Here is a 26,429-nt window from a genome sequence, read left to right on the forward strand (position 1 = left end):
TCAGAGTTTTGGGGGTAAAATACTTCAGCAAATTATGGCTTTGTTGCCTTCAAAACTGTGGAGACTAAAATCAGAAGTCTGATGCTTACTAATACCAGAAACTTTGCAGTAGAACCCAGAGCTAACAGCAAGGGAAAAGAAGGACTTTAGGACAGCTACTGCTACTACATTTGCCAAACCAGAAATAAAAGTCAAGCAAGCAATCAATCAATGAGTCAATGACTTCCCCCTAAATAAGCAGTTGAGAGGTACAACACAGCCTGGACTCAAATCTAATCATCTTTTGTTGATCTAGTCTCCACAGGGCCCAAGAAGAGATTAAATATCACCAGCTGGAAGTTGGACCTGACTGTACTGCACTGCAAGACCTTTGGAGAATCTGACAGTGAAATATGTTTTGTGATAGCATCAAGACTCCCAATCACAAAATGTCCATTGAAACAGCATTTTCCATTTGCACAAAACCAGAGGCTGAAAACTGACCTAATATGGAGGTCAGGACCAAACATGAAAAAAACCCCAAAGATTAAGCTGCCTTTTAATAGAACTGACAGTAAATACAATTAAGGTGATAAACTTATTTCACTGGTGCTTAAAGAATCCCGTACTTGCTATGCAAAGAGGAAGAAGGCACAAAAGGTTAAAGAATGCTTTTATTCAGCTTTCACAGTTCTAAACAGTAAACATAATTAACAATACACCAATGGTATCAGAGAACATAGTCCTGGTATCAGTAAAACGTCTATTGTTTAAGGCACTGGTAGTGGGAAGAAAGAAAGACATAACATGGATTGCTCTTTCTTAATCAGAATTTGAATCTATTATGAATATGTGCTTGCTATTCAATGCTTAGAAACCCACAAGCTACATTCACAAACAAATGTTTATACAAGTTCCATAATTAGAGAGACAGGAATCAGTGGCTCCCTTACTTCGACTCTAGAGCAAGTATTGCTTTTCTTTGGAGTGGAATCAATTTTTAGCCTACTAAAAGAAACCAAAACACAAATTACTTCAGCAGTATGGCTTTAAGACCCTGTGTTTGGTTACAATATAGCAAGCCAAGTTAAATAACAGCATATAAGTGCCATATACTGTCATTTTAAAAGAAGCAGTTTTATAATATAAAAATTAGTTTAGAACATACTAAACCCAGTTTTTGTACAAACATTTTTACAAAACTGAATTGCTAAAAAAACATTCAAGAACATTTTAAATATGAATCACACTTTACATGTTGTATGCATAAAATTACTTATCTTGATGATATAAATTAGGGATACTACAAAATCTTTAAAGCTGGCATTCATATGCTATTGAAATGTACACATCAGAAATACTGAAATGTTCTGCAGAAATCTTTAAGTGAAAGAGTCACTTTTATATTTGCCAAATTGATGTACGGTGACATCGGTTTCTAAAGGAGCCACAGTGACCTCCCGTGGCCACCTAAGAAATCCCTGTCCCTAAGCTTTTTTTCCATTTTGTACATGACATTCCATATAAATGCCAATAAACTCAAAAGGTGGTTTCATGCCTGGTCCAGCTACTCCAGAATACTACAGTATTTCTATCTGAAAGGAGCAAAAAGGAGCACAGCCTCCACACAATCTAGCTCCTGGTCGCAGAAAAAAAGTCAAGTGTCCTCTATGATTTATCAAGAAACTGTTCCAGAACCTTTTAGAGAACTGTTTTCTGTAAGTCATTGAGAGGTGATGTTAAATAGATGTTCAACACTTATTCAATATTAGGCTCCCAAATACATAAATTCAGCTTTTGGGAGAGCAAAGGAAGGGAATGTAAACTGATGCTGTCTAAACCAAGACCAAAGCAGAACACAGGTAAAGTTGTACAAGACTCTTAAATGTGAGTCATTGATATACAAAGCCCAAAAATATTCTAGAAAGAAACCAAGTGGAGGAAAATAATCCAAAAGTCGTTTAAGTGCCTTCTTCCATTGTTCTGAAGGGATGCAACCAACAGGAACAAAACACTGTCTTCTTATGTCATGAACAAATGAACCATGTGAAAACAAAACAAAAATCACAGTAGTGACTGTCTCTCAGCTGCAGAATAGTAATTAACACATTCTTCTACTGCTTATAAATCCTCTCTGTTATATCCAACTTTTTTTCCATTACGTGACTCTTCTGTGTTTGGTGCCAGCCATGTGAAATACACCTTTACTGGATCAATATTCCAATGCTTGTGAAATGATACTGGAATTTGGTGAGAAAGGTAGTCTTTTGGGTAGTCCATTGGCCTTGCCTAAGACAGAAAAATAAAGCAAAAGGACCAGTACTTAATGATCAATAATAATTTTTAAAAAGTATCGCTGCTCAATGGCCCTTGTAACACAACAATGTGGCACTAACAAAATATGCAAGATGGTAACAAAGGGGTTTTTACATCATTCTATTAAATGAATTTACAAGGCATTAGTTTAAATCTTCAACTCACACTGCAGTCATCATGCTAGGAATGAAGTACACTGATACTAAATATGCCCTGTTTCTCAGGATGAAATTGCCACCACTTCAGAAGCCAAGCAACAGTGTGGTTGTATGAATTCTTTCTAAATATGCAGTTTTGTCTCAATAATGACAAAATTATTTTAAACTATATTCTCTTCCTCCACCGATAAGACTTGTCAGCACTGCCACTGTGATTGCTGGATTCTAATAAGGCCATTTACAGCCAAAATGTATAGAGTTTATGATAGGTAAAGGTTCCAAATGTATCCAGTGGGATACACTGTTGTCCCAGGAAGCTGCATTGTTATCCTTTATCAGGCTACATCAAACCAGACAAAATTACAACACAGCTACAAGATACAGCTGCTATCTTAATGCTTCACATGTATTTAATTTTCTCTGACAGTTCAATGACACTAAGTGCATCAGTACATAAAGAATTCCCACCTGTAGTGGTCCCTGATAAAACAACTACATTTTACCATTATGGTTTTTGTAAGAAAAATGTACCAAAGGCAAACATTTGTGTTTTACATCCAGGGGAGAAAAGCCCCAAACAAGAAGAAAATGAAATTATTTGGATAACAAATAATTGATTTGATGCCTAGGCTGGTAACTGATTCAATACTGCACGCTTCACCTACTTATGGTGGTATTTATGAATTCTTCATGCAGTTCTGTATACATTACAGCCATAAAATTAGGCAACAGAATTTGACATTATGGAATCTGAGTACATGTTTTTGGTGCTTTGGTTTTTTTTTATTCTGATATTTAAGACATACAGTGCTTATTTTTAAAAATTCCACTGGAGAGATCAAGAGGGAAACCGTATCCCTCATGACTTTGAAAAGCACATTTAGGTTTCAAGAACCTGACAAATTTATTTTGGATAGAGACAGTTTTTACACATATGAGACCAAAGATTTTTGCTGTTTGAAAATCAATCAGCTTTTTATTAAGCTACAGACAAAATCCTGGTGTTTTGATAATTCTAAAATAATGATACCTACTCTAATAACTGTAATTGCTGGGGTTTTTTGCTAAAATTTGTATTTGATGTTCTAGAAAAGCCAAATATATTGCTTTAGCACAGATGTTATATTTAAGACCACAATTCTGGCTGCTACTCAATATGGGAAGGTTCCTGTTCTCTCTAAGAGTCACATCATGTCAAAAACCTCTGGAACAGGTTACAGAATATGTACATATCTACCTCAGCAAGTAGGCAGCAGGAAACCAGTAAGAGTGAGCAAACACATTACAGACACTCCAAGAATGAAGATATCTTTGCTTCTGTTTCATAATGTATATCTCAGTACAATTTTAGATTCAAATATTTCAAGGAACATCATGCATCACAATATTTCAGTCAAGTCCTTAAAAAGTTATTTTCTGGTTGACAGAAAATCCAAAATTGCTTTTCTCATTTTTAAAATATTTTTTGCACAATAGTGGATTTTGTAGAATAAGCACATTCAATTTTTATCCAGTGGCTTTCCCCCATGGGTTAATTTTTGTTTGAAGGATGTTAAATTAGAATTTGTTATAAACAACAGTAAAGATGAATTTGAAGTCAAGTGCAATTTTCTATGTGGAAAATCAAACTGCTTGGATTTCACTTTCAAAGTGATTCAGTATCAAATGCACACTATTAAGGATTACAAGGAGGTCTTTTTTTATTTAATACGGATCATTCTTACAAATTTGGAAAATGAGCTCTGCTCTGACTCTCCTTTAATTAGGCTGGTTTGTGGCTTTGGTTTAACACCTGTGCAAGCAAAATTATTCAGTAACTATTGATTTTATAATATTCATGACTTGTTTTGCTTCTTTACTGAAAGAAGTAAGCAATGACAAACAAAACAGGAGAGTAAACAGATATGATTTTTTTATATGGACAAGAAATTAAATCATTGAATAGTATGTTCTCAGTCTTCCCATTTCTCTGTATAGTAAATGTAATCAGAAATGGATTCTTAACGTAGGAAAAGCTGATAATTTAAATAAGAAACTCCCCCTCTCCACTGACAGCTCCTTTGAACTACAGGGTAATTTACTAATTCTCAAATAGCTTATTATCTTATCTTAGCTCATATTCAGATATGATTCAGATTCAGGGCTTCACAGATTTTCAACTAGATCAAAACCTGAAAAACATCAAATGCTACACTGATTTAAATGTGGACTTTTTAAAAAGTTATGTGCTGTTTGGGAAAAAAAACAAACCTCTAGTGCTTCTTGTTTATACCATGGTATGATTTGGTTTACTTGGCTTACAAGGAAGAAAATCTCTGCAGGCCTCAATGCATATGTTTTCCACTGTGACAATAGCTAGCTTATTAAATACTGCAGAAGACAGAAGCAAGATTCAAATCTACTCCAGTCCTTTTCTCCCAAACTGACATGAAAATTTTGTTTGGTAAGCCCTCTTTCCCATGTGCTAGCACAGAGCAATTTATGGTACTTACACCATTCTTCAGAATCCACCATAAAAGCAATGATCTCATATTTTATATCTTCACTAATGAGGTATTTCAGAATAGTAAATACTGAATAAATAGAAAAATCAGGTAAGCAGAGCAGGCAGATTTATTGAAAAATTTTACAGCCAGTTCTCCATTACCTGAAGGAAAAAGTATTGTGTTGTAGGCTTTTTCCCTTAGAGGACACATGACTATTATTCAAAGCACGTGGCTCCTAATTCTATTTTTTTTCAAAATCTTAACCTCTGACTGCATTTCTAAGAAAATGTAGTTATAGGTTAGCTAAAATATCATATAAACTAGCAAAGCATTGTAGTAATCCATGGTATGAAAATGTTCTTATTTGATCAGTCTTGTTCTGTTGAGAATCAAGGTAAAGAAGCAGCAGCATCTTGGTTAGTGTTATTACATATTTATGACTGTTTTATGTGTATACTTAAAAAGTGAAATACATTTTTAATACTCAAAAATAGCTCTCTGACCTGATGAAAAAGCGGACTGTGTGTTATAGGGATTCCTAAGCCACTGAAACACATCCCAAGGACCATATCATCAGGTGCATCCATGCTGTAACACCGGCATTTGCTAGCAAGTAGTTTCTGAACAGCTGTTCTGCTGAAAACCATCCTGAATTTAAAAAAAAAAGCACATGAAATGTATAAAAACTTCTAAAGACACCAAATAACTATAATTAATATATATTGCTGAATTATTTAAAACTGCAAGATCAAATATAGCCCTCTGATACAACACATTTGAAATTCAGAATTTAAGGGGTCAGAACTGACAAATAGTGCAAGAGGCATTTTCTGAAAGATAATTACTTTTTATAGTGAAAACTAATTACAACAATTATACCCATTGTTGTTATTCCAACAATAAGCTAGCTACCAACCATTTTTACTACAGCTGATAATTCCTCCTAAATTTGACCTGGACTCTCCTCAATCTTACTCAAATGTAAGGGAGAAGAGCTGAGGACTTGAGACCAGCATGTGTCACTACGCAGGTGTGAGGTAAATTGCACACATTTGGGGAAAACATCACTGTTTCTGTTGAAACTGATTTGTGTTGTAATTTAAAACATTTACATTCAGAACAGGAACTAATGTAGATCTCAGTAGGAAATTAAAAATCTTACCCTCCTCCACCAGTGATATAACTGTATCCTCCTGTTCCCAAGCCGTAGCCATAACGCTCTCCAAGGAATACTGGTTCGTTTGGGTCATAGCAGCTGAGCAAATTTCGGAGTCTGAATATACTATAATATGAAAAGCCATTAAAAAAAAAATACCTTGTAAAGATTCGTTTTGGAACAGACATTGCTACCCTCAACAGCATTCTATTAAATAGCACAAAGACGACAGGAGAAATTCAGAAATTCTACCCAGAAAAACTCCCCCAGAGATACAAACTGCTAAACAGAAATTTATGATGGATTATTTACTGTGAGATATGACTGCACAATTTGGTCAAATGATGAACAAATTAACATAAAGTATTTTTTGAAGTAGGCAGTTTGTCAGCAAAACTGCATCTCACCTCAGAGAAAACATGAAATGACACTCTCCAAGCAATGGTAAGATCTTTGCAAATTATCTGTGAACATTTACAAATTGAAAACTAAAAAGGTAGATTTAGTTCTATGAATGCTGAATTTTCCCCAGTTACATCCTCTCACAATTTCTTGTCTGTCACATGATTTAAGGTATTGTTCATAACCACGTGGTCCTGCACATTGCTCTCTGTGCCTTTTTTTGCTTATATTGCAGTGTCAGGTTTTATGAGAATGGGATCTAATCTTCCAACAAACACAAGTTCCAAAACACCATTCTGGGTACCTCAGACAACTAACCCAAAATTATGAAACCTTTCTCCTGACACATTTGTCTGAGGAACACTTCTTAGAAAGGTTATTAGCAAATGACTAAACAGCTCAAACATACCTACACTGAGGAATCACAAAACGTGGTGTATTCAGACAACATGACTACATGGTAATACTGATATGCGCAGTTTTAACCAACATTAATAAACGTCAGTTAAAATTAAATTAAATTATTAAATTTAATTAAAAATTAAATTTCTTAAATTAATAAATAAACAAATAATTGTTTAACCAACAAATAAACATTCTTTATAATAGCTGTCAAAAGAATACTGATGGGAAGTGATAATTCTTCAAGTAATATAAAGCCACAGGACCAATAAAATAGCTGTATCTCTTAAATAAAGGAAGGTAGGTGAATATTGTTAAATCTCTTATTGTCATAAACAGTGGTAGCTCCTGAAGTAATGCAATATATACCTTATCAGTGTGTCGTCATCCACTACAACTAACCAAGGGGTCTTGGGAGAAGTACGATTTAAAAACCTTTCCAAAATGGCAAAAGTTTTCCCACAGTGACCTAAAAAGAAAAGGAATTAACAGAATATACACTTAAATAAAATAGGAATTAAATTAAAAGCAAGCTTTATTCCAGTCATCTGTCCAGCTGTTGAACAATACTAGACAAATTGCTACTCTTAATTTAAAGAGCTGTAAAAATGAGGAGTCTATGATAGAAGCATGTTCTGCAAAATACTCCAAGATACTGTCATAGCATTTCATGATGCATCAGGCAGATCCATTGCTTTTATAGAAATATTTAAATCTATTTTAATCTATTGTACTCCTCATTGGCAACTCAGGTCCTGATCACTGCCTCCAAGGAAAGGTCTGAACATTTATCACAAAATTATAATGAGGTTCAGAGGTAAGACACCCTTTGCTAGGTGTGAAAAGTGAAACACCCTTATTCAGAATAAGCAGGACATGAGAAACAAAAAGTTTCAGACTTCTACAGAGTCTTTTTTAGATCTCGGTCAAACCTCATTTCAGTCAGTCTATTCGTTACAGTTGATTGTCTAAATATTACATTTAGTAAACTACCACTCAAAACAATACTAGATTTGAAGCCACTTTCAGTTAAAATATTCTTTGAGAAAATGCAGCAATTCTATGCTAAAAGAATGAAGGGAGGCCTCACTCTGGTAGTTATGTGAGACTGCGCACTTAATGCAAACAGATATACGAACATTTAAAATTAAACCCAAGGTTTCTATATTATATTCTATCATGAAATGTGGAAGCTCCCTGGTATGACTAGAACTACTGGGCATGGCTTCTACCATTGATCCACATGTGCCCAGCAGGCTTGCTGCCTCCTGAAAACATTCACTGCTTGCTCACGTCCTCCTCCACCTGTGCACACAGAAATCCCTGCCTATTCTCTCTCTGCTTCTAACAGACAACAAAAAAAAGGAGCAGAAATAAACCAGAGGCCAGAACAATTGACCTAGTAGGCCAGATAAGGCTAACAAGCCACTGCCTGGACACCTCTAATTTAGAAGGTAGTAGATATAAAATATCAGCCTAAGAACAATATATCAAATGAAAGAAAATAACAAAATTAATAAACTCAAGAAAGCCATCATACCCATGGCCTTTTTTCCTATTCAAACACAAAGTAAGTTAATTTAAATGCCTGCTTTTTGCTATAAAAAGATGTTTCAATCTTAACATTTACTTTTTGTGCTTAAATCAAGACATGCAAGGCACATAGACATAATATCTGAATACCATATGGCAAGCACTTTATGCTTAGTAACCAGTTGGCACTGCCTGAGGTCTTTTGAAATAAATTTATGACTTCTTCACTGTTGATGATCCTACTGAAAGTCATAAATAACTGCAGAGTAATTACTCTTACCCCAAGAAATAATACCATTTATTTTTTTTCCCTTGGAGTATATCAGTACACCATGCTTTCATAATCTCAGGATTCAGGTTTCTGCTAAAAAGAATATGATATCTACACAGGGGGACTCTGAATGTACTCTCCATCCACTTCCTGTGTGAAGAGCATTCTTTTAGTTTAGTCTGCACGTATGTGCTAGAGAAAAACAGAATTTCCAAATGACATGCTTGACATGAAAGACAAATATCATCCATGAAGCTTCACTTCTTCAGTCAGACATTTGTATAAAACTGACAACAGTCAATAGCTCACCTCTGTCAGTGTTAGGTATGCCTAAATCTATTGTAGGAATGGAGATGTCTGTATAATCACTGTAGTACTCAATAAGGGCAGCTTCTCTTTCCCAAGTCTGCTTTACAACTGGTACTGCAAAACAATGATTGGCATTCAAACACAAGGAACTTGATTAAAATAGATACTTGATCCAAATATTCATGTTAACTACATTTTGTTAGCCAAATTTCTTCATATGGTAATAAAAATGATACTTCAAATACAGAATCATGATTCTAAATGTTCACACTATTTTCTTTCCTATAGTATTTAGAGAGAAAAAATGTTACAATTTTATGAAAGCCAGTCAGGACAGTTTTATTTAAATGATAAAAAAGATTATATTAAAATATGACCATAGTTTCATGATGCTATTATTTATAATAATAATTGAAAAATGTGATATTTACATTTTGGCTAACCAAAGCATGGAATTCCACGTTTACGCTTGCTATTGTACAATTCATAGGACACATCAGCACAAACACTATCAAAGATTAGTCCTTCCTCCAGTATTGAAATGGCACATTTTAATCGAACTGTACAGTCTGTAACATATTCTGAATCAGAAACAGCAAAAATGTACCTTTTGAAATACTATACTGGTATTATATACAATCTATCTGACAGCAATATCATATTAATGCTCCAAAGCACCTGTCTCTGGAGACACAGGAGATTTTATAACCATTAAAATGTTATAAACATATAAATATTTATTTGTTCATTTTTAAATAAGAATATTTGTATAGTATATAGTTTATAAATATCATACAATCAATTTTGATCCCATGGAGGTTCTATTCAAAGGAGGATTGCTTAATACTTCTCTAGAAAAACAACCTTTTCCTTACTAGTTTGCCAGTTCACATCAGCATTTAAAATTGATCTCACATAATTCTAACAATGATGCCATGAGTGTTTACATTACATCCAGAAGTGAATAAATTACGGGTAACACAACAAAAAAATTCAGCCATCTGCAGGGTGTTCAGAAGAAAACCATCAGACTGAAATAATGATCTCTCTTCCATCTTAAAAATGAGGAGGTCAGGCCTGAGATGAGCAAGTACTCTGCATTCTGCTGCTACTGCTTCTCTGCTTTATGCTGTCTGACACCACCCAGGAGCTCTCATGGGTAGCAGACAGTGCTTTAAACGGAGGAAATCTTTATAATATAATATTATAATATTTATTTATAACTTCCCTTTGCTGCTAAACAACCCTGATACTTGTGAACAACTCATTTTAGACCCTTGCTAGAATCATCCATCACCTAATCTGATGTTTGTTGCCTGCCTAGTTGCTCACTTCCCTCTACTCTGAACACACAGGATTTATTACTCTTGATTGATCAACAGTCAGCTTGACAACAGTTACCCTTCAGTTCATTTTAGTGTTAAGACATTACCACAATGCACTAATGGAAAGGATTTAATATTTTGAAAAGAAAAAAATCACTTTTATAGCATTCTGCAATGGTCCATATTACTATTTAAAGTTCTTAAAGAAATTTAAAACGTGTTCTCATTTTTTCATAAAAAATACAAAAGGAATTAATTACAAAAAAATTTATAGGCAGGAAAATATTTTCTTATTTTGTTGAAATGTTTTACTTAGAAATGTTTCTCAGCAGAATAAAACCAGAAAGGTTTCAGAAAATAAGGCTGCAGAACAGAAGAATCACAGATACACAAGAGCATCCAAACTTCCCCTGGCAGAAGAGATGCACCTATGAAGGTTGTTTCACCTTTCTCCAGACAAGGGCCTGAAACTCAGCAGGGTCCTTTAACACACAGAAATATTTGCAATTACAGACTAAGCCTCTCTATTCCCTTGGTGGAGCCCCCCTTCTTTCTGTAAATGAAGAAAAGTTAACTGAAGCAAGGACTTGAGTTTTGTCTCAGTTAGAAGGTCTAGCAAGAGGGCTGTTAGATAGTGTCCTTCTCTTTCCCTTGCTTGTCTTGATGGAAGTGTCACCATGCAGACTAACGTCAATCGTAAATTGAATTCCACAATACTTTGTAATTGCTGGCAAATTGTGTCTTCCAAAGAAAACGACTGGGAATTTTGGATTAGATGACGATGAAAATATTTATCAATATGTATTAATACTTGTGATCACACTGAGGTTTTAATACCGCTAGAGATATTTAAAGGTCAGCTCTAAGCTCTTAACGACATTTTATTTCTGCTCTTTCTAGAACCCTGATGCATGTTTGCAGTCTTGAAAACTTCTTTTATAACTACAGATGGTATATGTAAGAAGGAGAGTTGTATTGAAGTAAATTCTGAGGTAAAATTTAGCTGCTTTAAAAAGCACAGCGATTTCCAAGCCTTATGCTGCATTAATGTAGTTTTTGGCATACAATAAATAATAACTTACCAGGTAAAAAGAGCTCTCTGAAGCTGGCATCCATTAATCTTTCAAAATCTGGAGTAAGATTATCCTCTATTGCATAAAACTGGAAGCTGTGAGGAAAGTTCAAGAATTTTCCTCAGTCTTCAACAGGTGTTTCTTAAAGGATGTTTAAACTATCTTTTTGAGGCCTTATGTTTCTTTCTGACTTCCTAGGTTATTTTTTTTTCCTTCTTCTTCTTTTTTTAAAATTTTGATGTTAAAAAATTAACATGGATCCAGGAAGGAGAACTCTTCAGTGAACTCCAATTACAGGACAGTCAATTTTGTTCTATCAAAAGCTACTTTAAAGATAACCTAATAATTATATAATTAAAATACTACAGATGTGCCTTCATCAGGTGCAGTAACATTAAGAAAAAAATTCCATAAGTCTTATTATGAAAAAAATCCTGCCTGTTTCTAACCAGACTTAGTTAAGAAAAGAGCTCTTTCATCCTGTCCTCTGACAACAGGTGTGGCAAAACTCTCTCAAAATCTGGTACAACTACTAACCAATTACTTAATTTTCAATTTTTTTGCCAATTATAATTAAATTATGCTTATAAACTAAGCCTAACGGAGAGAGTTTTATGCACCTGGAGTATTAAAGAGCACACAAAATTCAAGCAAATTCCTGGAAACAAATCTCTTCCTTATCAACAAAATGTCTAGAAGCAAACTAGAACAGACTGGTGGGTGGCATCAAGTAGGTGGAGCGTCTTCTGTTAAATTGGTGGATTTAGAATTTTTCCTTCCAAGCTTTGTTGAGACTTGATCTCCCTCAACTTAGCCAAGCATTACTATTTGTTAGTGGAAGCTGAGAGCCTCTCTGTGTCTATTTTCTGTGCCCCTGAGGAGGATGTTAATGCTTGCTGTGTGTATCTTTTTGGCTGTGCTAAGGTCTTTTTGTTTGCTGTTTTTAGCATGGTGACTATCACTGCTTGTGTAACTCTACAATTTTCAGATGAACTTTCAGATGAAACAGGCTATAGTGTTTGATCTGGGGCACTGGCTGGACAAAGTACTACATATGCTCAGATTTCCAGAAGGGACAAATTTTCCCATTCCAAGCATTACAAAATTCACATGCACCTAAAACAGTAGAAGCAACATGACAGCATAGACTGCTCAATCTTTTACTGGAGAGGAGGGCATGACAAAAGGAAGGAGGAGATGAGGGACCTCAGCTTGTTCAAATTTCTAAGTTTGCAGCAAAAAGCTGCACAATTGTCACTGCTGGTACAAAGAAGAGAAGTAAAGCAATTATCTACGGGAAACTCACTGAAGGACATTAACAGCTGCTGTATTAATTCATATTGCAACAACTTACAACAATATCAGCTGCCCCTATGCAGGTTTTAATTTATGTATTCAATTCTAAGTTTTTTGCCAACAGTGACTAATAATGAAACAACTTTTTATCTTAAACGTTTCACAGCACTCCTGAGGACTCTGAACAGCAAAAAGATTCCACCTAAAGGATAAGCTGTTTATAATTCCAAAACTTTCCTGTTTCCCAGTCAGTTTTGCAAACATTTAGTCCCAAAAGCTACAGAGAGAGCATGTATGAGCTTGCTTTTTAAATATTCATTTTATGAACTGTATTGCATAGAACTACTACCTTGACCAGCCAACAACTTACTTCTGTCACCATGAAATTTTCGACACGTTTTTACAGCAACAAAAACATCTTCCTTATTCACTGGCTCTCCCTATATGAACAAAACAAAAATTAATCTTTTAAGTGTAGGCTGTGCCTGTAGTATTTTATAGGATACATATGCCCATACATATAATAAAACAAAAAATATCTTTTCATTGTATAGCCTACCAAGCAGAAGAGTGTTCCTCGTGATACACCAGGAAGTAAATTTTTATCTCTTGAAAAAAAAAGGCATTGGTTGTTTAAAATTCCTGAAATAACATTATTGGAAAGTTTTTTTCCATTGAAATGGTACTCTAACAAGAACTAAAACCCTTATCACTGGGAAAAGACCATGAGTAGAAAAACTTGTTGAACTAAGAATGATTCATCCAAAAAAGAATGTTTTCATAATTTCTTTGAAATCAATCACTATGAGAACACAAATTGTATCACACTTGGAAAAAACAGCTGAAATTCTACACACTAGAAATCCTTGAATCTCCTCAACTGTAATAAACCATTTGACCGCTTTGATTTGTTATCCTTTTCGGCACCTAGAATTTTGCTCTCCTGGAAGCATGGAACACTTTTTGACCTCTAACTACACTTAACTCATAATATCATAAATGTATTCTCCTAGAGGTAGAAGAGATGGGCTGCACTTTAAGGCCCCAATACTATATTACATTTTATCTTTAGCCTCAACAAGTTTGATATTCCCATCTGTAGGGAAAGTAAAAGATCATCTATACTTCAGTATCTCCCTGTGTAAGGAGTGTAAGGATAAATAATTTATAGATCATACACCAACCAGACATTGTGGTAGAAATACTCATTAAAGCATAAGCAATATTAGCTGCCAGGAAATATTCTGTGTCACAGAGGCATGAAAGCATATCCAAAATGCATTCTAGATAAATGCCAGAACAAACTATTTATTTGTTTATTTATTTTAAATATTATACTCACACAAAGTGGCAGAAAATTGCTGAATGTTGTTGCACAGTGATCAACCTTATATGAATTCACATCATCTGTGCAGAACTCAGGCACTGGAGTAAGATGTGGTCCTTCCCCTTTCTGCCAAATGTACAGGGCGATCTATCAAAATTGGAAACATTTATATGAGTAATTAAACTAGAGAAAAATTTTCAGGGCATATAAAGAAATCATATTAACAAGAAAAGTGAAAGATATGGCATGGCATAGCAGATTTGTCCCTGAGTTATTAACTGAATTAACTAATTTCTCCATATTCTGCCAGTGGCACCATGCTCAGAGCCAAGAATTGGTTGCTGGTTCTTCCTGTTCCCTCCCTTGTCACTCCCTGCAACTGCAAGGATAGAGAACAGTACTTGTGCTCCTGGGTCCTTTAACCAATTGACCCTGTGTTAATTCAGAATTCAGCTATTCAGAATTAGTATCTATCACATGAACCAACAAAGAGGCAATGCTCCTAGACAACAAAGAGAATTTGACAATTGTAACTTATCATTAGTTATTTATGAAAATTCACAATGTGCTACAATTTTGCAATGAAAAATGAAATTTCAATAGAAAGCCTTAGAATGGTGTGAAGCTATTTTATTTCAGAAGTGAGGCCAGAGTGCCATTTTGGGTTGTAGCACAGGATGACACAAGGTTACTAAGACAGTTACTGGAAACAGATTTACAATTAAAAGACAAAAATAGTCTTAATCCTAGTTCAGATCTAAGGTTAGATGTACAAAAAATTCTGTTATTCAATTCCAGCTGTGAATAGGCATCAGGGAATATTCCATATATTGTGCAGTTACAAAAAGTCTAAGCAAGAACCTACAAGTGAGCAGCAACATGACAAAAACATTTTATGACATCTGCAAGATATGAAAGTGATATAAATGTTACGGATATAAGAAATAGGGACTTAGAAAGTAATAAGGTAACACAAACAAAAAAAAAAATAAAAATAAAAAGGATGCAGAGCACAATAAAATACCAAAGACTAGAGGCATATGTTATTAGGAGTCTGTCTAACTAAAACATTTCTTATAAACTTAAACATTATACACAATCATTAAAAATGACAGATTATATCCTTTGATTTGTTGTCAATCTTGATTCACACAAGAAGAGCGTAGACATAAAAATGATTTAAGACAGAGAAGATGGTGATTTATTAAATAAATGAGAGGGAATGAAACTGTCTCTAGGGAGACATGAGACTGTGCAGAAAGAATAACTACAGGCCTGAAGTAGGTTATCAATGGCAATAAATTTGAAATGAAACATATGCAAAGACCTGCTAACAGAATAATAAGTGGATGGAAGTCATTTTGTTGGTCGAGTGATCAACTGTTTTTTACTAAGCAATCTGTGGCACATAAAAGGAGTGGCTCTTAATGATCTTTTTTTATGACAATATGTTTAGAGACTTTGTTAGTGCTGAGGTAGAGTGAAATACTGGGAACGATTTTGTCTTAAAATATAGTTAAAATAAAATGACATTGTGAAGCTCAAGGTCTTGCATTGAGAAAAATTAATGAGAGGAAAAAAACAGCCTCTTGTCTTGTTTCTCACAGCAAAATGAAAGCTGAGAGGGATTCAATTGTTTTTGAGAAATTCATCAGTCAATGAGGGGAAACTATGTAAAACAATGGTTTTGCATAAAGCTAAATTTATTTAAATATACTACATATTTATATATAAATACTCTATAAATACAGGGTAGATTTATGTTGTAAATGAGGAGGTTTATAACCATTACAAGATCTGAAAAAGCAGAGTAGTTTTATGTAAATGTGTTTTTTTTCTGGACAAGAACAACAATTTATAGATGCTTTTCAGGAGTGTTAAAATAATTAAAACTACTTCACTATCACTCATAATTTCAGACTAAAATCTTAATCCTGTTCTTCCTTCTTCTTCTTCACATTCCTTATTCCTAATCTTAATCATATTTTTATTTCAGGCCAGAAGCTTATTTCAGATTCATGCCCCTCTTCCAACCCTGGTTCAGAAGTTCCCTTTGGTGACAGTACAAAACCCTGGATGGCACAAATATTTTAAATAGAGAAAAAATAAAAAAGCCTCCAAAAAAGTAACACAGATACTCTTTCAGAGCCTCCTTCTCATGCCCCTTTCAGTCAGTTCACCCACTGTCTGAAATACCTTCTGCCAACCTTTTGAAAGTGTTGCATACCAGAGGCAAAATAAAAGTCTTCCACGCTGCAAGCTGCAGCGCTGTTTGTTCACACAAAGGTAGATTCTGCAGAGTATTTAATGCAAACCCCATCATATTTAGCTCTGAGAGTCTGATTCAGAAAGTGACTGAGGCTGGCTAGAATTGAGATACTACCCACTTCAGTTTATGGTTCATGAATTGGAAGTCTCTCTCCTTCCCTACAGAGCAATCCTTAGAAGATTTATATATGAATGCAAGCTCATTTAATGAATTTTTCTATGCTTAAAATATAGTTCTAAAGTATTACAATATTCTAAAGGAAGGAAAAGAAATCTAACATTCCATTGCAGTCAACCTTTTTAGTAATGTTTAAGAATAATCTCTTATTTCCATTATGATTTAACACCATTCAAATACATAACTTTGAGGCAATTTTTTCTTTCATCATCTGCTTACCTCATGCTTTAAATCTATCGTAAAGTCTGATTTGAGTGGTTCGCTCTTCAACTTCTTTGCAAGCCTATGCAATTAGAGATGAAGAAATTTAATGAAACATATTAAAAAGACCAATCACTAGTGCATGCAGGAAAGTGAGGCTGGTACTACTGACCATCTTATAAGGGGAAAAATAATGATAAATCATATTTCTGTATTTATTGCCTCAAGAAGCAACGTATATTTATCATATAAATCCTTTTAAAAAAAAAACTGAAAAGTGTCATGATGTTAATATTAATATTCAGCATACACACTTCGATAAATTCTTCCTGCACAAGAAGAAAGTTCTCATCTGGAGAAGGCAGAGAGTCTGGTATAAAATTTTCAACAGATTCAAAAGCAGCACTGCATTTGAAGCTCAGTAGTGATCAGCATCTCAAGCTACAGACAATATTCTCTCTCTGTGTATTTCAAAGCACAGCATTTAGGAACTTTCAATTCAGGAGAACTTCGATTCTTGCTATGGTAAGATGCATTCAACTTTTGAAATCTATGACCTTTACAAATCTCATTTGAAAGCACCTAAGTGTCTAAGCCGAAATAAATACATAATTTGTCTGCACAGCATAAGAAATGCTTCCAGAGGGCAATGCAGCCACTCTACAACCCAAGAATAAAACCAATGTCTGGGGGAGAATACATTCTTAAAATTACAATATGGGATTGAACTAGTTAATTAGTACTGGACAACTATTAGCTAGGTGATGTAGGCAGAGTGAAGCAAAATAAACCACATGCACAGCAATGAAAGAGAAATCTATTTCTGCACTCTTGTTTCATTTTGAAGTGTTTATAATAATTATACTTGGAATGTGTAGAATAATGGAGAACAAACAGGAAGTGACTTAAAATTCAATTCTTACTTGTTAACAAGTGGAATGCTAAGTGCCCAACCAGCAGCAAAATCTGGAAATTTAAAGACTGTAGGATTTTCAGCAAAGGCATAATGGTGAATTATTGTAGATTCTTCATCATATAATGCTTTACCTAAAAACCACTCCTGTAAAGGAATATAGGAAACAATTTTGTTCATCTACAGCATCCTTTTAGTGAAGATGACGACTGCATTCATGCTGAATAAAGCAAACCTGAAAACAAAAACAAGGGAAGCATATTGTTCACAATAAATAATCTGGACAAAAAAACTGTACTTGGTAAGAAATTAAACTAAAATTGTTCTCTGAAATCAAATAGAGGCTGCATTTTCAAACTCCAGGTCATGCCTTGGCTTCCACCTGTTCAAAGAACACTGAATCCCAGAGTCATAGAATGGCTGAGGTTGGAACAGGCCTCTTGAGATCATCTAGACCAATTACTCTGCTCAAGCAGGATCACCCAATGCAGGCTGCCCAGGACTCTGTCCAGTCATCTTTTCAGTACATTCCACAACCTCTCTGGACAACCTGCTCCAGTATTTGAATTCCCAAACTGACTGCTCTCTAGACAAGACACTCAAAAGCACTGTATTCAGGATCTTCATACACATCAGTTTTGAATTTCTGGCCTCTTCTACGCTAGGGAACTTAGAAAGAGATTTCAGCTGTCATTCCCTCACTGTCTCGCTACAACATTTTATGAGCTCTTAGGATTCTCAAAGACAAACTGTTCTTAAGACATTTTATACACTTTACAGGTATTAACAGCTACTAACTCATTGCTGCCCATCCACTGGGGTTATCCATTACAGCCATCTCTGAGGCTGCAGTCTGTCACCCTGTTAGGATGACTGGAAGAGAAGCAGCACATACAATTTAGTTTAACCATCTTCCACTGTGAATCAATCTACTGATGAAACACAGAATCACAGAGGGGCTGAGATTGGAAGGGACCTCTGGGGATCACCTGGCCTAACTTTCCCTGCTCAGACAGGTCCAGCTGCAAAGCAGGATGCTCAAGACCATGTCCTAATGGCCCGTGAGTTATATCCAAAGACTGAGACTTCACAATATCTTTGGGCCAGTGCTCATTCATCTGCACAATAAAAAAGTGTTGCCTGATGTTCAGGTATAATCCAGCATCTGAGTGCTTCCCTTGAGGTCTGTATCTAAAGCCATTCCTCACTGATTTTCACTTTTACTGCAGTCAGTAATGCCCTTGGTTATCAATGCAGGACATTCTCTTAACATTTCTCCACAGCCTCCTTCAATGCTTTGAAACATCTGTTTTCACTCATCATTACATTCAATACTACACTTGTATCACTCTCAATATTTCTGTTACTAATCTCTACATATCCACATTGAAACGCTGCAGATTCATCAACAATTCATAGGCCCATTGCAGACCTCTTAATGAGATAAGCGTATACCAACCTTTTATTATGCAGACTGCTGAGACTTTAAAATGAATATTTAATGAGCTCTGATATAAATCACCTTAAATTTTGTATCTGATGGACTACTACTGTATATAAGGAATCAGGGATAGACTGTTACACTAGGATGACAATTTCTATGTACAAAAGCAGTATGTTTTATTTTCCTTTTATTGCAGGTTAGAATGTAATTTGTTATTTTATTAGAATCCATATGTAATGCAAAGCAGAGTAAAACTGGCAGAAGGACAGCAGCTAGAACAAAAATGTTCATGTTTCTATTCTGAGAATATCAATTATAAGTAGGTGTTTCTGAAACAGAAAAAAAAAAAAAGGATAAAGGTCTGAATATATTCAGTCCTCCATTTTGAAGACCAAGTGTTTTAAAAGGTAAGACCTCTGAATTTTTATTATTATTACCATTTTAGAAAAGAACTGTGAGAAAACACCACAAGGCCATGTGCCTGAAAAAGAAGTAAAAGTGAGTCCTGAAACAGAACTATGATAAAGAAGCAAAATATATTTCACACAGGAGATTTTGGCTTCTTTTATTACAGGCTGACACCAAGGTGGGGTTTCTTTTCTGACCATTGAAAATTCTAAATATTGTCACCTTTCATGTCAGTTGCATTGCCAAATATGCTTTGCTCCTTGGTGATTGTATTTCTAATTTGTTTTTTTCCAAGTCTTTGGTGTTGTTTTTTTTTTCCAACAGGTACAGAAGACTTATCACCAAGACAGATCAGAAACAGAATGCAAGTTAAACACCCTACTATTTTATATCAGAGACAAACTAGCATCAATCATTCAGTCTGATGATAATCAGAATTGATAGCAGACAGGAAAATGAGGAGAAGGGACCATAAAAGTGTGGTAACCACAGATTATATTCATATTTTTATTTATGGTACATAATTTTCAGACTATTCACAGAAGAAAATGGTTTCTCTGCTTGACTTTAACAGTTCTTCAACAGCTATACAGGTGCTTGTACTGTTTCATGTTAAATACCTTGTTCTCAGCCTCAGCAACAGAAATCTGTGCCCCTCTTTCAAGGTGTTTGAACACATCTTTTCCAACATTTGGCAAAACACACTCAATCACACTCAAAAAAAAAAGTCAAATCTCTAAATGTTTATTTCACCTTAGACTTGTCAAATCTTCTGAGTGTTTCTAGTAGTTTTAAGACTTGTACTCTTGTATCTTCTTCACAGAAGAAAATCCATGAGGTGTTCCTACCATAGGTAACAGAGAAGCTAAAAAAAAAAATAAACATTTTACTAAAAAGGTGGCTTATGAACAAAACTGGCAAATTCAAGGCACATTCCCCAACTATTAATAATTTGCCATCAATTCTTCATTTATACAGAAGCAGAAAATTTTACTACCGATTTAGAATTACACATCAAAGAACTACAGTAAATGGATAAAGATACTGCCTCTGCTGCTATCTATTTATAAAGCACCAGCTATTACAGAAAAAAGGGAACAGAGATACATAAAGGATTTCCATTCAGAAATGCACAGCTCTAATAGCCACCTAGGAATTCAGAAGTCCACAGATAGCAGTTTAAGTTACCTTCCCTTTCTTCCAACGGACCCCACCACTGGCTGTCTAAAACCTAACAGCACTACAACCATCATCAAAATGCCTAATGGCAGGTTTTCTCACTGCTGTTGGACACTGAACATTCCCAATCTAAAAGCTTCATTAGCTTTTCCAGTACAGTGAAACTACACACTGAAGGGATTCCTCAAAGATAACAATAATCTAAATGCAAGATTCCTGAATCCTTCAGAAAAATGTCATTCCTTGTTTCTCTGTTCCTCTAGCCTTAATTTTTCCACTACTCATCAAAAATGAGCCGTATTAATTAATAACATCCTAATGGAAAAAAACCTCCACTCTATTTTCCCAGTTTCCTTTGCATGGCTTTTACATTGATTCAATTTAACAAATCATCTGAGGAGAGGGAAAAGTAAACCAGTATCTGTAAACAGTCGGCTTTTTCCAAAGCACTTTCTACTGATAAAATCAGCAATGAAAACAAACAGCAGAAATATAAGTCAGCAGAAGTAAGCTAAAAAGGTTGATTGGATCATTTATGTTTTAGGGAATCATGTTTGCCTAAAAAAAACCCCCAAAACCAAATACCACGTGAAAACCCAAACCCATCATCTGAGAAATACTTAAGCTAGAAAATGTTACCTGCCTCTGCAGGTATTGCAGTAACATGCTAGAAGCACCAGATGGTTGCCAGGTGTTAAATTAGTTCAGTCTTTTTTCACCTGGGACCAGGTATTGTGCTGGTTTGTGCTGGGGTAGAAATAATTTTCTCTACAGTATCATGAGAGTCATCTTCCTGTTAAGCTACCTTTCCTCTGTGTCTTGCAACAGTATTTGACCATTCACTGCTTTCTGCTTAACACACTTAAGCAGAAATCTTATCTGCTAAACTCCAGTAGCCAGAAGAACTCATCACTCATCCTTTCATAAAGTCATATAATTGGTGCATAGTCAACACTGAAATCCAGGCAACCCTCTGCCATTCAGCCAAGCAAGCAAGACACAGTTAAGTGGGAAAAACACTTCCTACTGCCCTTCTAAAACCTAACAAACAAGTACAGAAAGGGTATCAGACACATCTCATGTTTTTTAATATGTACATTAATTAACACCCTGTGAAGACTGCAGGCTTTTCTCTCACACCTTAGTGCTCAGCTAGAACTTCAAGGCAGAAATGTCCGGATTTACATAAAAGCAGATGGGTGAAGGGCAAGGGGAAAACACAAGAATGACCCCTACAAGAAGAATTACTGCATCTTGTGAATATAGCGCACATAAGTTTACAAAAATAATGAGCAGCTCACCTAGCTATTGATGGACAAACAGAATAATTCCCAAGGCTAAGTACTTAAGGTCTTCAAGAGAGTCTTATGGAGACCTCAGAGCACAACAGTTTAGAGTTCAGACTGCAAGGAGACATTGGAGATACCCAGATAAGATCCTGTTCTGGATAATTTTTTAAAAATTGGTTTCTTCTCTGCTGAATGAGCGTGGTTACTGAGAAGAAATGTAGCAGCCTTCTGGGCACAGCAAGGATACTGTATCATAAGACATCCACTGTTTGTATCTTCTGAAATTAAACATCTTGTCCAACTTAACCTCTGCTCAAGAACTGAAAATTAAGAATTTTCACAATTGCTTGGAGACCTCCTTAAAAATGCTGATAACTACAGGACTGAGAAATCTTTTATTTTTACAGCAGTTTTCTGATGCAGATGCATCTTACATCACAATTAAAAGCATCATCAGGTGCAGCAGGATGGGCTGAACTCCCTTCTTTCTCTTTTGTCCATTCAGAAAACAAAACAATAAAAGCTTCAAAACACCAACATACTTCTCAACTACTCCATGTCTTCATTTGCCAGAAGTACTATGTGAAACAGTACACACAAGGAAGCTCATATTCCAGAAATCTCAAAATGGAAATCCTTTACTCAAGATTCTTCTTCTATTTCTAAAGAATTTTCTTCTGCTTTCTCACACAAATGAGCATTTGTAATTTTTTTTTATTATTATTTTTGCTATCTTGTAAGAGCTGTATCTCTAAACCCTGTCACCAAGACATAAATAATTCAGAGGAGGAGCCACAAGGTCATTGAAACGGGAGCTAAGCAGAGGAAAAAAACAAAGATGATTGATAGTTTGAACATCATCTTCCAGTTTTTCAATTTACTTCCAATCTCTTTTGCTATTTTTCAGTTTACATATAGCTCAAAGACAGCCGCTATACAAGGACTATTTTCATTTTTCTAGACACAAAGCAATGGAAAGCACAAGGAAAAGTATCCTGTCCTGCAACCACTCTGACATAAAAACCTCACCCTGAATATGTCTAATAAATTATATTAACTAAATTAAACCTCAGGGGGCTGCATATTTCAAATGCAAGCTTCAGGCAAAAGATAGCCTTCAGTACCATGGAGCTTGAGGATTTCCGAAGCAAAATAATTTTTTCCTGACAGATTGCAAGATACTACCATGTAAATGCAGCATGTCCTCCTTGGAGCCATCTGCATAAGCTAAGAAGAAAAAATACTTGAGACTACCTGTCTTTTCTGATCATACTAATATGAAAATTTGCCATATAAGCATCTAAAAAGACGCTGAAACCTACATTTTCTCACTACAGAGACATACTACCTCTTACAAACACTATAAGCAATAAAAACCCCAAACAAGTATTATGATCTGTTTTAGTTTAATTTATTCAACTTCATTCAGTCAAATAATATGAAAGATCAAAATTTATGTAATACCTCACACCTTACACTGTAAGAACTGGGGACCAAATAGAAAAATACACATTTAAAAATGCTGTTTCTTTAGACTAGTTTACTTCCGTAATAATTTTTAAATGCACAGTGCTTTGAAGAAGGCTGTTGCTCAGTTAAATTCTATTATTGTTCTTTTATTTTAAATAGAGTTCTCTGACTTAATTAACTTTATCAGAAAATTGCTTTGTAAAACAAAAAAAAAAAGGAAGTACAGTAAGAAAGTTAAAATGCAAGGTTGCAACTCGTATTATATTTATTAGAAAATTATGCTTCTGAAAGAAGAGGTCTGAGTAACTAATACATATATTCTTGGTTACAAAGACTTCTGAAAATAACTGGCATTAATTACACTTACTCTTTCATTAATGGCAATATTGTCCATGAACCTTCATGCCTGTCGATCTGATGAATAAGCAAAACCGTAGGCAATTCCTTCAAGAAAAATAAAAACATTCCCATTAAACTTGAATTACATGTACTTTCTTCCTAAACATCAATTAATCTTTAAAAAATTTTTCTGGAACAACTACTCAGTTTTCATTGGTTTTGCCCTGAAGAATAGATGAATTAGGATGGTATGAAACAAGATGAACTGCAAGTTAGGGATAGTGCTTCTTCCAACTCATAATTTCTTACCTGTCTTTTACTTATAAAGCTAACAGACTTCAAGTTAAATGCTGTGCATAAGAACCCATGTAATCAATATATCATAGTTATCTCCTTGCCATACCATAAAATCCCATACTGTAAAGAAATACTTATAAATAATGTAGGGTATTCTACAAAGGCTTCCATTGGACAATCTTGTCACACACAGCTTAAGTGAGAGTTCTAACACTCTTTACTTTGAGCTGAGCTTAGACCTGTCATACTAACGCCATGACAAAAACCCATGGATTTACACAAAAATCAAAATGAGGCGTTAGCATTTTTTTCTTTCTGAAAGATCAAAGAAGCTTCCCTACAAAGGAAAATATTTCTCGTAAGTTCCTTTGCTCTTTTGTTATTTGAAACCTTTGATGTGGCAGATCCCAATGCCTGTCATTCTGGGGTAGTTTCCAAGAAAAGACCATTTTAACCACAGCCTTCTGATAAACCAAACTGCACGATTTGTAATACATGTGAAAAGCTGGATACAGGTACATCCCTTAACACACACACAGTACCTTACTCCATCACCAAATCCAATCCCCCACTGCAGCACCATTCTCTCGAGGTGTGACACCAGCTAAAGAGAAGGGAGAGGCTCCCTGCTCACCTGGCAGTCTGGCAGGGGGTCACTGCCCACAGGAGCATGGCACTCACCACAGCATTCAGGGGAACAGAATTTTGGCTAGGCACAAAACTTCACATGAAACACTTAGGAAAGAGCAAAGGGTGAGCAAAAGAGGTGGGCTGAGGTCAGCAAATCATGGTGGGTTGAGGAGTGGTTTAAGGCCAGCTGGAAATTAGGCCCACTCAACCCCCCACTTCCCCTGTCCTAGATAAAACCAGGACAAGGAGGAAAAATCATCAGTAAGTACAGGGAGGAAAGGGAGTTGGTCACTTGTAACAAATTGTTGGTCAGGACACTCGTCTGGCCATGCCCTGCTCTGATCACTGCAGTCTGTCCTGTCTTCTTAAATTCCATTTCTAACTCCTGGGCAGGAGGCTTTGCATGTCTGTATTTGGAGGTCTGTGTTCCCACAGCCAGAGAGAGGTCCAAGCCCTAATCCTTTTCTGCTTACAGCTTGCATGTGCCAAAAATTCCTGCTTGATGAATGTTTTTTGAGAATGATGCCATTAACATAAAAAAATCACACTTAAACACAAAAAATACTTTATTTTCTAAGAAAAGCTCTAAAATAAATTTTACACTATTTGCTGACTGTCAAGTTTACTTTAAATCCTTTTTAATAGCAGTTAAGCACAGCACCTAAAAATACATAAAAACTCCAAATTTCATAGAGTAAACATCTCTATCACTCTAAGGAATAACTGTGTCTCTCAGGAGTGCATCAATCTTATACAAAATAAGGATTTATGTTATTGGAATGACCTAAATTGAAAAGAAACAATGCAAAAACTCTAATTTGGAACAGGATATTCAGCTGCATCTCAAAAATCAGTATTTCTGATTCATGGTTCCAGTACAAGCCAACCTAACAAATATACTTGCTTTCAGTTTACTGAAAAACCAAAAGTTCAGAGTTTTTTTGTGGAAGTGGCAAATCTTAATCATAGTATTCTCAACATCTTGTATCTCACTAAAATGTGAAAATGGTAAAATTTACTTTGGTCTAGTTTTATCTTTATTGATTTTATTTACTTAAATTTATTTACTTTCATTTATCTTTGGTTTAATTTTATGGTAAAACTATAAAATTATGCTTACTTATGGGACTGCAGATAGGAAGATAAAAGGGCAGACCTCTGTCTTTACAAGAACATTTATTTTTACAAACAAAAGCAGTTACGCTAGTATTTGTAGGCAGCCATGTATTTTATGTACAATAGGATCCGGAAAAGAAAAAATTAGTTAATAATAATAATATATTCAGTGTCTCTATCACACTGAAGGCTGAAACTGGAGTCATTTTAGATACAAACAGCATTTACCCATGGAAAAGGTACAAAGTAAATTACATAATCTAAGTAGCTAAGTACCATATAGTCAGTTATCTCCTCTTTAACAAAAAAGTCCAGCCATTTCCTTTGTGCAGAGCAAAGATGATAAAGAAAAACCACTCTCATCTTGAATTAATCCAATACTTTTACAAGGTATCTTTTCTCTTTGACATTCTCATAAACCTGCTCTCTTTCTCTACCTAGCTTCCTCTAAAACTTGAAAATACATGTCCTGCATGATCCTTTCCTTCCATTCATCCATAATCATGCATCAATTCTAATTTAATAAAGGAGATGCTTAAAACACACTGTAAAGGTAAAACATCCTCTTTCAAAAATACAGGACGGTTTCTGTTGCTTTTTCTTTCTCATTTTACGTATTTTCACTCTGAACCTAGTGGAACTGGGCTGACCTACTCATTTTATT

The 26,429-nt window shown here is 35.1% G+C and overlaps 1 protein-coding gene across 1 annotated transcript in view; it reads right to left on the minus strand.

Annotated features, from left to right (window-relative positions):
- Nucleotides 1–622: 622 nt before the first annotated feature.
- The window catches only part of B3GLCT (beta 3-glucosyltransferase), a 47,055-nt gene continuing 21,248 nt past the window's right edge, over nucleotides 623–26,429 (minus strand). The window contains exons 5-15 of the mRNA XM_058842575.1: nucleotides 23,751–23,827; nucleotides 20,199–20,310; nucleotides 17,604–17,740; nucleotides 16,699–16,762; nucleotides 14,049–14,180; nucleotides 13,077–13,146; nucleotides 9,013–9,126; nucleotides 7,269–7,368; nucleotides 6,102–6,221; nucleotides 5,443–5,587; nucleotides 623–2,268 (exon numbers count right to left, since the gene is read on the minus strand). Of these exons, the coding sequence (XP_058698558.1) occupies nucleotides 2,101–2,268; nucleotides 5,443–5,587; nucleotides 6,102–6,221; nucleotides 7,269–7,368; nucleotides 9,013–9,126; nucleotides 13,077–13,146; nucleotides 14,049–14,180; nucleotides 16,699–16,762; nucleotides 17,604–17,740; nucleotides 20,199–20,310; nucleotides 23,751–23,827 (1,239 nt within the window). The 3' untranslated portion in view covers nucleotides 623–2,100. The remainder of the gene's footprint in view (nucleotides 2,269–5,442; nucleotides 5,588–6,101; nucleotides 6,222–7,268; nucleotides 7,369–9,012; nucleotides 9,127–13,076; nucleotides 13,147–14,048; nucleotides 14,181–16,698; nucleotides 16,763–17,603; nucleotides 17,741–20,198; nucleotides 20,311–23,750; nucleotides 23,828–26,429) is intronic.

Source organism: Poecile atricapillus, chromosome 1 (assembly GCF_030490865.1).
Source record: "Poecile atricapillus isolate bPoeAtr1 chromosome 1, bPoeAtr1.hap1, whole genome shotgun sequence".
Lineage (NCBI taxonomy): Eukaryota > Metazoa > Chordata > Aves > Passeriformes > Paridae > Poecile > Poecile atricapillus.